General features: G+C 41.9%; 4 protein-coding genes across 5 annotated transcripts; 3 read left to right on the top strand and 1 right to left on the bottom strand.

Moving 5' to 3' along the window:
- The first annotated feature begins 2,405 nt into the window (after positions 1 to 2,405).
- On the top strand, positions 2,406 to 5,345 carry LOC119551497 (probable cytochrome P450 301a1, mitochondrial). The gene is made up of 7 exons (XM_037860863.1): positions 2,406 to 2,893; positions 3,458 to 3,608; positions 3,757 to 3,869; positions 3,924 to 4,117; positions 4,180 to 4,381; positions 4,438 to 4,603; positions 4,662 to 5,345. Exons 1-7 carry the CDS (start codon positions 2,631 to 2,633, stop codon positions 5,229 to 5,231), a joined length of 1,659 nt encoding a protein of 552 aa, XP_037716791.1. The 5' UTR covers positions 2,406 to 2,630; the 3' UTR covers positions 5,232 to 5,345.
- On the bottom strand, positions 5,227 to 6,117 carry LOC119551499 (adenylate kinase isoenzyme 6 homolog). Its single transcript, XM_037860864.1, has 3 exons — positions 5,944 to 6,117; positions 5,732 to 5,883; positions 5,227 to 5,678 (listed from the first exon to the last, which is right to left on the bottom strand). The coding sequence occupies exons 1-3, from the start codon at positions 5,987 to 5,989 to the stop codon at positions 5,349 to 5,351; spliced, it is 528 nt and encodes a 175-aa protein (XP_037716792.1). The 5' UTR covers positions 5,990 to 6,117; the 3' UTR covers positions 5,227 to 5,348.
- Positions 6,118 to 6,846: 729 nt separating this feature from the next.
- LOC119550417 (protein stand still) lies at positions 6,847 to 8,822 on the top strand. 2 transcript variants are annotated; one of them, XM_037859078.1, is made up of 4 exons: positions 6,850 to 7,123; positions 7,198 to 7,473; positions 7,642 to 7,722; positions 8,150 to 8,820. In XM_037859078.1, exons 1-4 carry the CDS (start codon positions 6,899 to 6,901, stop codon positions 8,579 to 8,581), a joined length of 1,014 nt encoding a protein of 337 aa, XP_037715006.1. In that variant the 5' UTR covers positions 6,850 to 6,898; the 3' UTR covers positions 8,582 to 8,820. The 2 variants fall into 2 exon arrangements, with proteins under 2 accessions (XP_037715007.1, XP_037715006.1); XM_037859079.1 differs by lacking the exon at positions 7,642 to 7,722 and having other exon boundaries at positions 6,847 to 7,123; positions 8,150 to 8,822.
- Positions 8,823 to 8,945: 123 nt separating this feature from the next.
- Positions 8,946 to 12,267, top strand: LOC119550431 (H(+)/Cl(-) exchange transporter 7). The gene is made up of 9 exons (XM_037859103.1): positions 8,946 to 9,264; positions 9,374 to 9,469; positions 9,534 to 9,735; positions 9,978 to 10,949; positions 11,011 to 11,180; positions 11,241 to 11,627; positions 11,692 to 11,850; positions 11,910 to 11,993; positions 12,051 to 12,267. Exons 1-9 carry the CDS (start codon positions 9,016 to 9,018, stop codon positions 12,171 to 12,173), a joined length of 2,442 nt encoding a protein of 813 aa, XP_037715031.1. The 5' UTR covers positions 8,946 to 9,015; the 3' UTR covers positions 12,174 to 12,267.
- Positions 12,268 to 12,292: the final 25 nt, after the last annotated feature.

The following is a 12,292-nucleotide window of genomic DNA, read 5'->3' as shown; positions in this document are numbered from 1 at the left end:
GACTTTGAGATCCTACCGACTGCGCCAATTAAATGCTTGCACCATAAGTTTAATATAAAAAACTTTATATAATTTATTCTTAAACTGGTTACAGCATTTTTTGGAAGAACACCGACTCGCTATTCACAAATCTCAAACTGAATTCGCTCTCTAACTTCTACTTCATTTACGATCATATCTCGGTTTGAGCTTCTTGTGAGTGGCTTTTATTGTTATTGAGTGACTCTGAATTTGGACTTTGGACTCCAGACATAGGTCCCGAAATCTGAGCATCCTGAATTGTGGGAACGTGCCGATAGTCAGAACAGCGGCTCGTTCTAATTGTTTAGTCTATAAGCTGTGGTTTTTTGTTTCATGGTAATTTTCCTCTGGTTTGCTTATAGTTTGGTAATTTTCCATTGGCTTCTTGACAATTAAATTGGGACTCTAATTTCTTAGAGGGTATCTCGAGGGTGACTGCTTAATGTGAGTATGTATGTGTGGGTGTGTGGACATGTACATAGGGGTACGTTGTGCTATGGATATGTCACTGTACATATATATCTAACAAAAACATCTCTTAACGAGGTAAAAAACTGATATCAACTTTTGCGACGAAAATATATTATACGATCTACTAAATAAAGTCTTGGTATGCAATCCTTTAGTTTTTGCGATACCTTTTGAATGGTGTATCACTGGTTATTATCGGACCCTCACTGCAGATTTTCAATTCTGCGGCTTTATATAGTAGTCGCCTTTGCACACTCTCCTGGTGCGCTTAGTCGCTACGTGAACTGCCGTCCACAATGATATTCTATATATTCTTCATCAGGATCACTAGCCAAGTCGATCTAGCCATGTCCGTTCATACGCTGAGATCTCGGAAACTAAAAGCATGTAAATTCTAGAGATTCCTGCGCAGCTCAAGTTTGTTTTACAAGTTTGTTACAGTGTAAATTAAAATTGATTTTATTGATCAAAGCCTATATAAGTGCTGATCATCATACCAATCGAATTATTATTTTAAAAATAAAGGCGCAAAAGTTTCAAGTCGTAAGCTTTTAAGCTGAGCTCAAAAACGGTGTGGAAACAACCGGGCATGACTATATCACCCGCCTAATGATGCTGATCAAGAATATTTATACTATAAAAAGTCTGAAACATTTCCTTGACTGCGTTACAAACATCTGACCAAAAGTATAATACCCACTGCAAAGGTATAAAAACACATACTGAACAAGGAAGGAAGTTAGCTTCGACAAGCTGAAGTTTGTATACCCTTGCAGTTATAATTATTAAATTTAATTCAAAATTCTTAAAAATACAAAAAATTATATTCCCAATAATATAAGATAATATGTCAAAAAACACCGATGGGAGCTATAAGATATAGTTGTCCGATCCGGGTGGTTCCGACTTATATACTATATACCCGATAAATTTAAAAGTGAGAGACTAGTTTGCGTAGAAACGGACGGACAGGCGGACATGGCTAAATCGACTCGTCAAGTGATGCTGATCAAGAATATACATATATACTTAATGGGGTCGGATTTTCTCCTTCACTGCGTTGCGTTATGGGGTATAAAAACATGTAATATTCAATGTAGAATTGTATTTTAAAAACAAAAAAATACAAAAAAAAATAAAAAAAATTTTTTACGATTTAAATTTGATTTGTTGAGTTTTTCCGGCCTAAAACGATACAAAAAATGTATGAAAAAATATTGAATCGATATTAATTGTATATCCTTGCTAAAAGAATAAAACAACGCAATTCATGAAAACTTCGTAAACAGATATTCTACCATTTTGTTATTAAAAAAACAGCAAAATACGTAAAAGTCTCCAAAAATAAAACATTACATCTTTTCTACGTCGATTTTACATTGTTTTTTTTAAGTGTGTAGAAAATAATATTTTGTTGCAGAACTTGTGGGGAAGCAATTTAAAACCGAATTTATGCAAACTAATGATGCTTCACTGAAAATGTTTTATCTTAAAAACTAATAGTACGGCAGCTGTCACTTGTCGTTGGAAGGCATATATTAGGTAATCACAAAGGGGTGAGGGGGTGTCAGCCAAATTATTACGCCTGCGAAACAAACCCATTTTTTACTAAATAAATGGGAGGAGGGGGTGTTAAAAATTGGTAAACTATAATAACTTAATATATAGAAAGACCCTAAAAATTGTATACTAAGGTGAGCCTTTCAACTGACATTATACTAATGTAACTGCACATAGAAAAAACGTTTGGAATAATAAGAAATATGAACCTTTTTTGAGTAGAGCTTAAAATTTCCTCTGCAGATAATATCAGAATACTATTAGTACCATTATTGAAAGCGAAAATCTTAGGCCTAAGAGCACTGAGCACTTTCTCTTTTAAGTCCGCGAAGAGAGCCGACTCAAGACCATCAAAACACACAGCTTGTTTGGATCGCTGAAGCCTGAGCTGCCAGTAGTTTGTGCCAGGCAGCCGTACAGTGTGGAACTTGATTGCGGTTCCCGCTAGAAGCCAGTTTCATTGCCCCGCGGATCTCAGTGTGTCAACGTCAACAGAAGACAATTGGAAATCGAGGCTTACGACCAGTGAAATCTGATTTGAATTTAAATCAGTTACGGCTTTTGTCGGCCCCAAAAAGATGAATAAGCTTCCCATGAAAGCGTGGCGGTCCACGGCCTCGAATCCCAATCTGCGACGAAGTGTGTCCAAGATTGGTGGGGCAGGTTCCAGGCGCCTGGAGAGCCGCGAAAACTCCACGGGCGTGGCCACATGTCCTCATCTGGCGGATCCCGAGGAAGCCAGTGCCCCGCGAGTACACTCCACATCCGAATGGCAGAATGCCCTGCCCTACAACCAGATACCCGGACCAAAACCCATTCCCATTCTGGGCAACACTTGGAGGTAACCAAAATCGAAACCGAAATCGAAAGACTCAAGACACAAACTCGTTCGCTTTCTCCCAGCGAACTGCAATTGCAATAAAACCAAACACTCTCCATTTCACTTGACCCAATTAACTTGGCCAGCTTGTTCGACAATTATTGAATTAGCCATGATGATGATGTTCGTATTTACCACCGCTTATTTGTTTGAATTTTGTGCAAAAAACACGCAATCCCAACTAGTGTTTCTCATACCCCCCTGTTTAACGTTGATGTATGCTAACTAAATATTTATGGGCGGCTCTAAATTTGGTTTTCCTAACGATTCTTGCTAAATATGCGTGTGGGATTCCAGCAATTTACACCTGTCTAATCGTAAGCCTAAAGTTAAAATGCGTTGGACAGCACGTCATCCAGTTAATTAGCGTTCAATTAGCGTCGAATTCAAGGTCGCCCTAATAACGTGTGAAATTTTGCTGCACGCTGACGAATTTTGCTCACAAATCATATTTTTGCGCCATTGGAAAAAGTCAATGCATCTTTCATTGCCATAGAGATTTGTTTAACCTTGACTATTCCATAGATTGATGCCAATAATTGGTCAATACACCATCTCGGATGTGGCGAAAATATCATCGCTGCTGCACGATCGTTATGGCAGAATTGTGCGTTTTGGAGGTCTTATAGGACGGCCCGACCTTTTGTTCATCTACGATGCCGACGAAATTGAAAAGGTAAGCTTCAACGGCACGCCTGTGGCTTGGGTCTTTCCGCTTGACCAGCGAACCACGAAGGCACTAAGCCATTACACAAATTTCTGGCACCGTACAAATTGCCCGCAGTTGTCGGATATTAAGCTGTAGTAATTTGATGAATTTCCAGTGCTATCGCAGCGAGGGACCCACTCCCTTCCGTCCCTCGATGCCCAGCTTGGTGAAGTACAAGAGCGTGGTGCGCAAGGATTTCTTCGGGGAGCTTGGCGGCGTGGTCGGAGTGTAGGTGGCGTTTTGCAATTTGTTAAATTTGTAATTTATTCGTCCTCTATTCAGGCACGGAGAGCCCTGGCGAGAGTTCCGCTCGCGTGTCCAGAAGCCAGTGCTGCAGTTGTCCACCATCCGGCGATATTTACAGCCCCTGGAGGTCATCACCGAAGATTTCCTGGAGCGCTGCGAAAGCCTGCTGGACGAAAACGAAGAGCTGCCCGAAGATTTCGATAATGAGATTCACAAGTGGTCCTTGGAATGTAATTATTAAGCGTAAATGCCTTTTAATGCCGTCATTTGACCCACAATTTGTAATCATCAGGCATTGGTCGCGTGGCCCTGGACACTCGTTTGGGTTGCCTGGAATCGAATCTTAAGCCGGATTCGGAGCCCCAGCAAATAATTGATGCAGCCAAGTATGCCCTGCGCAATGTGGCCACTTTGGAACTGAAAGCTCCCTATTGGCGATACTTTCCCACGCCTCTGTGGACGCGCTATGTGAAGAACATGAACTTCTTTGTGGGGTAAATACATTCCAAAAAAATGTTAGCCACAAACACTAATTTCCATGGTATTTAAGTGTCTGCATGAAGTATATACAGAGTGCCACCGAGAGACTAAAGACCCAAGATCCCAGCCTGCGGGCCGGAGAGCCTTCGCTGGTGGAAAAGGTGATCCTGTCGGAGAAGGACGAAAAGATAGCCACGATAATGGCCCTTGATTTGATTCTAGTCGGAATAGATACCGTAAGATTAGAAGAATCGGAGACGATAACTTTAAAATCTAATAAACATCATTTTTCAGATATCCATGGCCGTTTGTTCCATGTTGTACCAGCTGGCCACTCGCCCAGTGGAGCAGCAAAAGGTTCACGAGGAACTAAAGCGACTACTTCCGGATCCCAACACACCACTCACAATTCCGCTGCTGGACCAGATGCACCACCTGAAGGCTTTCATCAAGGAGGTGTTCCGGATGTACAGTACGGTGATTGGAAATGGACGAACTCTAATGGAGGACAGCGTGATCTGTGGCTACCAGGTGCCCAAGGGAGTCCAGGCCGTCTTTCCCACCATTGTCACTGGTAACATGGAGGAGTACGTGACGGACGCGGCGACTTTCCGACCAGAAAGATGGTTGAAGCCACAGCACGGAGGAACTCCGGGCAAACTGCACCCGTTCGCCTCGCTGCCATACGGATATGGAGCTCGGATGTGTCTGGGTCGCCGCTTCGCCGATCTAGAGATGCAAATACTGCTGGCCAAGCTTCTGCGAAACTACAAACTGGAGTACAACCACAAGCCACTGGATTACGCAGTCACTTTCATGTATGCCCCTGATGGCCCGCTTCGATTTAAGATGACTCGAGTTTAGGTTGTACATTTAAGATTCAGATTTTATACACTCTCTTTGTTGTAAATAATTGTTAATTTACATGCAAATGTTGAAGCTTTTATACATAAGATTATAAGGTACTAACTAATCACACTTCTATTTCCTTTTCCACATACGATACCAGTTTTTCACAGTTTTCAGACTCTGATGGGCGTCAGCCTTTGTTTCTCCCTTGAGTTGGAATACTATATCTGGTTTGTAGGAGTCGCGGGCCTCTTCCAGAATGGTCCCGAAGATTTCGCACTGAATATTCGATGTGAGCTTCTTTTCGTTGTAGTTGCGATCCTTCAGGCGGTCGTAGAGCGTTGTATTGGGGCAGGTGACCACGAAGACGGCTTGGAACCAGCGCTCCGGGAAGAAATCACAGCCATGGTATTCAACGATGTTGCCGCCCTTGGTCATGATGGGCTCCAAGTGGTCCATCAGCTGAAGAGTACAATCGAGTTGTTTAAATGTTAGATAATGGGGCTCCCGCTCACTTTTTCCTCGTCCAGAATGGGACAGTCGTACTCTTCGTCATATTCCTCCACAAAATCCTTTTCCTTGGCGATTTTGGAACAGTCCAGCCACTCGAACTTCAGCTGGGAGGCCAGACGTTCGCATAAGTACGATTTCCCTGCACCAGGAGTCCCTGAAATTGCATTAAATTAATATAAAACATAAACTTTAGATAAGCATCAGCGAAACACACCCGTTATTAATATGTTTGGCTTGGCATCTGGTGACAGTTCCGACATCTTGATTAACTACCGTTTGATTATGATTTTTTAAGATTCCTAATAGTTAAAATATTGTTTGCAAACTCTTATTTTGCTTTAAAAGGCCAACACGTGAGGGCAGTTCAATTGTTTATTTCTTAGCTATGGCAAAGTGCTGCCAACTTGTCTACTTTTGTGGACCAGCAGAGATGCCACTAGGTTTCTGAGCCCAAATAGAACTGCCAGACTGTTTTTGGCGCAAAAAAAGATAAATATTTAAAAAATTTAAATAATTGAAAACAAAGCATTATAGTTAAAGTGCATAATAATTTAAGTGTTTCGACTGCTGTCCTTTTTTAATTGTCCTTATAATATATGTTATGCACCCTTGGCACAACATATTTGATTTATTGGTTAATGGTTAAAAAATCATTTTTATAATAGTTAATAATGAGATACTTTTCTGCCAGAGTACTAATTTGGATATCTTGGATTAAGACAATTATCAAATAAAGAACAATATGATTATAAAATGAAGAACAAAGAGTTTTCATCAAATCCTTTAATTTAGTAATACTAAAACTAACTAAAAATATAGGTTGTATAATAATTAATAATGAGATATTTATCTGCCAGACTACTAATTTGGATATCTTGGATTAAGACAATTATCAAATAAAGAACAATTTGATTAAAAAATAAAGAACAAAGAGTTTTCATCAAATCCTTTAATTTAATAACACTAAAACCAACTAGCGTACTAATTCAGACGTGCGTAGGGGCCTTTTTGGCGTCGTTCTGCCTATCTTCGTTTGGCCAAGAACCGTTGCATTTTGATAGCTCTCTCTTTCCTTTATTCCCTGCGAGCACAGAATCTGTATCTCTTCCTCTGCTTTGACATTCCGCCTATTCCTTCGTTCTCGAAAGCTAGAAGGTTCATTTCCATTTATGAAACTGAAACTGTCCGACAACTTGAACGGTTCGCAAGAGAAGATGGAGCCGAAAAACGATCCGGAGAGGCGCCAGCATGTGCCGTACATCCTGAATGGGGAGCTGTACCGCATCGAGAACCAGGTGGGCGACAATGTTACGGTCAAGTGCTGCTACTGTCCGCCGGATCGGATTTATCGCGGCAGCGTGCGCTCGACTGGCAATTTTCACATGCACATAAAGGTGGGCATCTTGAATATTTTGCATGGGTCACCAGAAAGATGTTTCATGTTTTTTTTTTTAACCTCCGCGAACAGAGGCGCCACAGCTCGCTGCTGGGAAAACTTCACGAAATGAAGGTGGCTGCCCTGGAGGAGCGCCGTGATCGCATCATGAAGAACCGGCGCTTTGGAAAGCCGCGCAAGAAGACACCGACCCCAACCCCACTTCCAACTACGAGTGCCGCTGCGCAGAGTAATTCTGGCGTTTTTCTAAACATCCAGGCGACTCCGGCGGGCAACGAAAGCCACGAGCTGAAAATCAAAACGGTGTTCCAGCGCCACAAGCAAGAGCAAGAGGGAGCCACTCGCCGGGTAAGGATGCGTATGCAGGAGCGAGATGTCAACATCTCACCTTGCAAGTCACCGTTAGAATAGCCCCATAGTTACACACACACACATACTGTATCTGTTCGCACGGCGAAATAGCTCAATGAAATTTGGCGCTTGCATTGGTGTGCTGATCTATCTATCTCTTTCCAGTCCGGAGATTCAACTTCAGATAACAGCGTCCCAGCTAATCCACCAAATATTCCCAACAGCCTTGGTGTTCTCGTTCAGGATGTAAGTAGCTCAGATAAATATAGTCTACGTCATAGCCAATACATTTCGATTCAGAATTTCTTTCACCTGTATTTATAAATGTACTGACTATAAATCTAGTTCGAGCTATCCACATTGAGTGAGGGACAATCGAGATGTTTTAAAAGAATTATTCCATAACAAAATCTTTAAGGGATTTATCTAGCAACATAATAACAGATTTCGGAAATCAATTTAAGCAGATTTCTATTTTAAAGTCTATGAAGTCTAGATTTTTAATGAAAATGGTTTCATAGTTTAGGTATAGGTTGTCTACTTTAACTTAAAAAATGATTTCCTTCTTTGGGACTAAACCCAGGTTATATTCACCACAAATATCTTACTTTATCTAAAAAGAAAATCTTCCTAACAATAAATGCGCTTTTTAAAGAAATCCATTTGTTTTCAGCTCCCAAATATCTCGGTGGAGACACTGCCCCTAGGTTCCTCGGCTGCTGCGGCTAGTGTCTCCTTTTTGGGTCGTCCCGTCAAGCCGGAGCAAGCCATTGGCTCACCATTCCTGTCTGATCAGCCGACAGCCATAGATTTGAGCCGGGCTCCATCGGTGCAGGGCGAAAGCAAATCCAGCGGTTCTCTGGCCTCCTCGATGGAGGACGTGTCCATGGGGTACTCGCGCTCCCAATCAATCTCACAATCGATGTCCTTGACCCACTTCCTGGATCACCCCCAGCGGGATGTCCTGCAGCGCTTGGAGCGCACAATGGCTCAAATCAGCCAGGAATTGCACTGCCGCAACCGAATCGAGCATAACCGCATGCTGTTGGAGGCGGCCAAGTTCAAGTTTCTGAATCCAAATTTTCAATTTGAGCCCAATCTATAAGTGGGCCATCAAAAGCAAGTAAAGTGCCTTTAACACATTAGTTTGTATACATTAAGGTTTTGGCTTTAAATTACCAACTCGGCTCTGTTCTATAAACGGCCCATTTAAAAGCTATCATAATGGAATAAATAAATTTGTAAATTTCAAGAATCTCCGTAAATATGTTTCCAATAAGAGATGCTCTTACACGGAACCCTTAAGAAAGACAGATTTTTTTTTGTTTTCCACATCTATTGTAATAAAGTCTACAAAAACGCATTCGTTGTCTCTTTTTCAAAACTACGTTGCATGAAAAAGCCCTACAAAAATACTCGTGTGGCACACAATCGGACTTTTGGTATTTCTGAAAGGACCGCAGACGGTCACACTCAATCGGCACTGTTCTGTTTTATATTGTTTGTTGTCGAGCTCCTGTACCATTATTGTTTTAGATAATGGACGATAGGGAAACTTTAATTCGTTTAGATGATGAGACTAGTGATGATGATGCACCGACCGCGGCCCAAAAAGAGATGGGTCAGAGCTCGAAACCGATACAAGATTTCGGAGTCAACCAAAGCGAAGACCCCAGCTGTAGTTCTTCAGGTAGAGGAGCGCCCAGAATTTCGGGGAATAACCACTTAATAGATGATGATCAGTCTCTGCTATTAGGCAACAATACATCGCCAATTGCTCCTGAGATTGTAAGTAATTAGCGAAACAAAGTGGAATGAGTCATTCACTGGACTTTCAAGAGAGCTTATCTGTGGTCATTCATATTAATTTTATTACTTCATGCACTTTGTTTTTCAGCCAATAAATGGAGGTTCAAATGGGAATATTAACAATTCGGAACCCATTTTCCATCTGAGATCCCGCACAGCAGCGGCTTCAACTCCCAATTACGAGGTATGTTTTAGTATATGGGGCGGCGTTAGAACTGCAAACCTTATCAGTAAGTTTCCACATCCAGAGCTTGGACTACGAGGTCTGCGAAAACACGCTCTTCCAAGAGGAAGAACGAAAGAGGCTTACAGAACGCTTCTCCCTGCGCAAGGATGTCATAAGATGGATCATATTTATACAGATTGGCATTATCACGGCGCTTATAGCTTGCACCATAGATATCATAATCGAGGAGCTGTCGGAGCGGAAGTACACCTTCCTATTCAATGGTACGTCGAATATACTTCACTTTTGATGATCCCTTTTAAGAAATTCTATAGCTTGAGTTTAAATAGATTATAATATAATAGAATGACACCCTCTCTAAATATTTGTATCAATAAAAAGTAAGACTTTATTTAAGTATAGTTTATATAGGGAGCAAATAGATTTAATATCTAATAATGTTTAAGAAATTTAATTATTCCTTTAGTTACACTTTTCTAACTATAAATTTAAAATTTATTTTCAGCTGTTCAAAAAAACGTTCCCCTGAGCGACTCCAGCACAGGCGACCTTGTAATCCCATATCTTTACTGGCTCCTATTCAGCATTCTGCCCGTGGCCTTTGGAGCAGCCATGGTCACCTACATTGAGCCCATAACCGCTGGCAGTGGAATACCGCAGGTGAAAAGCTACCTGAACGGCGTAAAAATACCGCGAATTGTACGGATCAAGACGCTGGCTGTGAAGGCAATCGGCGTGATAACCTCGGTGGTGGGCGGATTGGCCGGAGGAAAGGAGGGTCCTATGATTCATGCCGGCGCCGTGGTGGCTGCCGGAATCTCTCAGGGAAAGAGCACCACGTTTGTGAAGGATTTCCGTGTGTTCAAAGCATTCCGGGATGACCACGAGAAACGTGATTTCGTGTTGGGTGGCGGAGCAGCCGGAGTTTCAGCCGCTTTCGGTGCACCGATTGGAGGCATGCTGTTCTCCTTGGAAGAAGCTGCTAGCTTCTGGAACCAGAATCTCATTTGGCGCACACTAGTGGCCTCCATTATCAGCGTATTCACCCTGAACATTGTATTATCAGCTTATCACGGCCTTAATGATTTCACTTTCACGGGTCTCTTCAACTTGGGCAAATTCGATACGCCGTTGAAGTTCGACTACTTCGAGCTGCCAATCTTCATGATCCTGGGTGTAACTGGAGGATTACTTGGAGCCGCCTGGAACTCGCTAAATACAAAGATCAATAAATTTCGGAAGCGCTTCATACCCTGGAAGATTGGGAAGGTTATTGAAGCTGTCGTAGTGGCCATGCTGGGCGTTACTCTGGCTTGCCTGATGATCTACTTTATCAACGATTGCCGACCCCTGGGCAACGATCCAACCAACAATCCTGTACAGCTGTTCTGCGAGGACAACGAATATAATGCGGTGGCGGCCCTGTGGTTTCAAACACCAGAAGCTACAGTCCGATCTTTGTTCCACGACCCTCCAGGTTGAAGTCCATTAATAGGGTATCAATTGTATTTCTAACTTTTTATTTTATTTACTTACAGGGTCTCACAAAATCCTAACGCTAGCTCTGTTCACGGTCGTCTACTATGTGTTATCCTGTGCCACCTTTGGTCTTAATGTCTCCTTGGGTGTATTCATCCCAACTGCTCTGGTGGGCGCTGCTTGGGGGCGTCTTTTGGCCATGCTTACGTATTACATGTTCCCGCAGGCGGTAAGTAGTTCAAGACCGATTACCAGAAAATTATCCCATGCTTATTATTTATTTATTTAGGAGTTCCTTCATCCGGGTAAATATGCTCTGATAGGAGCAGCCGCTAATTTGGGTGGAGTGCTCCGGATGACCATTAGCTTGTCGGTTATTTTAATGGAAACTACTGGCGTGGAGAGTTCCTTCTTCTTTCCCCTCATTATTGCATTAATCACCGCCAAGTGGGTGGGTGATTACTTCAATGAAGGCATCTACGATACACAAATCCAAGTGAATCATGTTCCCATGCTGACTTGGGAGCCATTGCCGCAATACAAGGGCCTGAAAGCACACGACATTCTGAGTAGTCCTGTGGTCTGCATCAAGCTGCGCGATAGCGCTCATTACATATATAAGATGCTGAAAAAGTGTGATCACAATGGATTTCCCGTTGTGGATAATGTGCACGGGGTAAGAATATTGAAAGTGTCTATATAATTCAATTTTTAATATATATATTATGAAAACTTTACAGGATCGTCGTTCAGAGGGTCGCGTATGTGGGATCATCTTGCGTTCGCAGCTAATTGTCATTTTGTTGAAGTCGTTGTACGTGGAGAACAAGCGGTTCTGGCTGCCGGAAACATCTATTCAGACTTTTAGAGACGTTTACCCGCGTTACCCATCAATCAAGGTAACGAACCAGTTTAAGATAAATACAACATTTTGGTTTCATAACAATAATTATTTTAGAGTGTGCGCAAGCTAGATGATAAAATCAATTACACTGTGGACTTGTCCATGTTTATGAACCCTTCACCTGTTCGAGTCAATCCAGTGAGTCGTTTTCAAACTTTAAACCTTAACCTTGCACTAATATACATTATTTCCTAGCACGATTCGGTTCCAAGAATTTTTCAGATTTTCCGCGCTTTGGGTTTGCGTCACTTGTTAGTTATCAACAATGAGAATCGCATTGCAGGCATTATAACGAGGAGAGATTTTATTTACAAGTAACCTGTTTGCATTCAATGCATCTGTTTATGTATGTCTATCGAATGCCAAAAGTGTCTGTAATAAGAGATAATAAATATTTTATATACCTTTGTAATCCGCGCATTTCCTCACATAAAAAA

Source organism: Drosophila subpulchrella, chromosome 2R (assembly GCF_014743375.2).
Source record: "Drosophila subpulchrella strain 33 F10 #4 breed RU33 chromosome 2R, RU_Dsub_v1.1 Primary Assembly, whole genome shotgun sequence".
NCBI lineage: Eukaryota > Metazoa > Arthropoda > Insecta > Diptera > Drosophilidae > Drosophila > Drosophila subpulchrella.
This window is presented reverse-complemented; position numbering and strand designations above follow the sequence as displayed.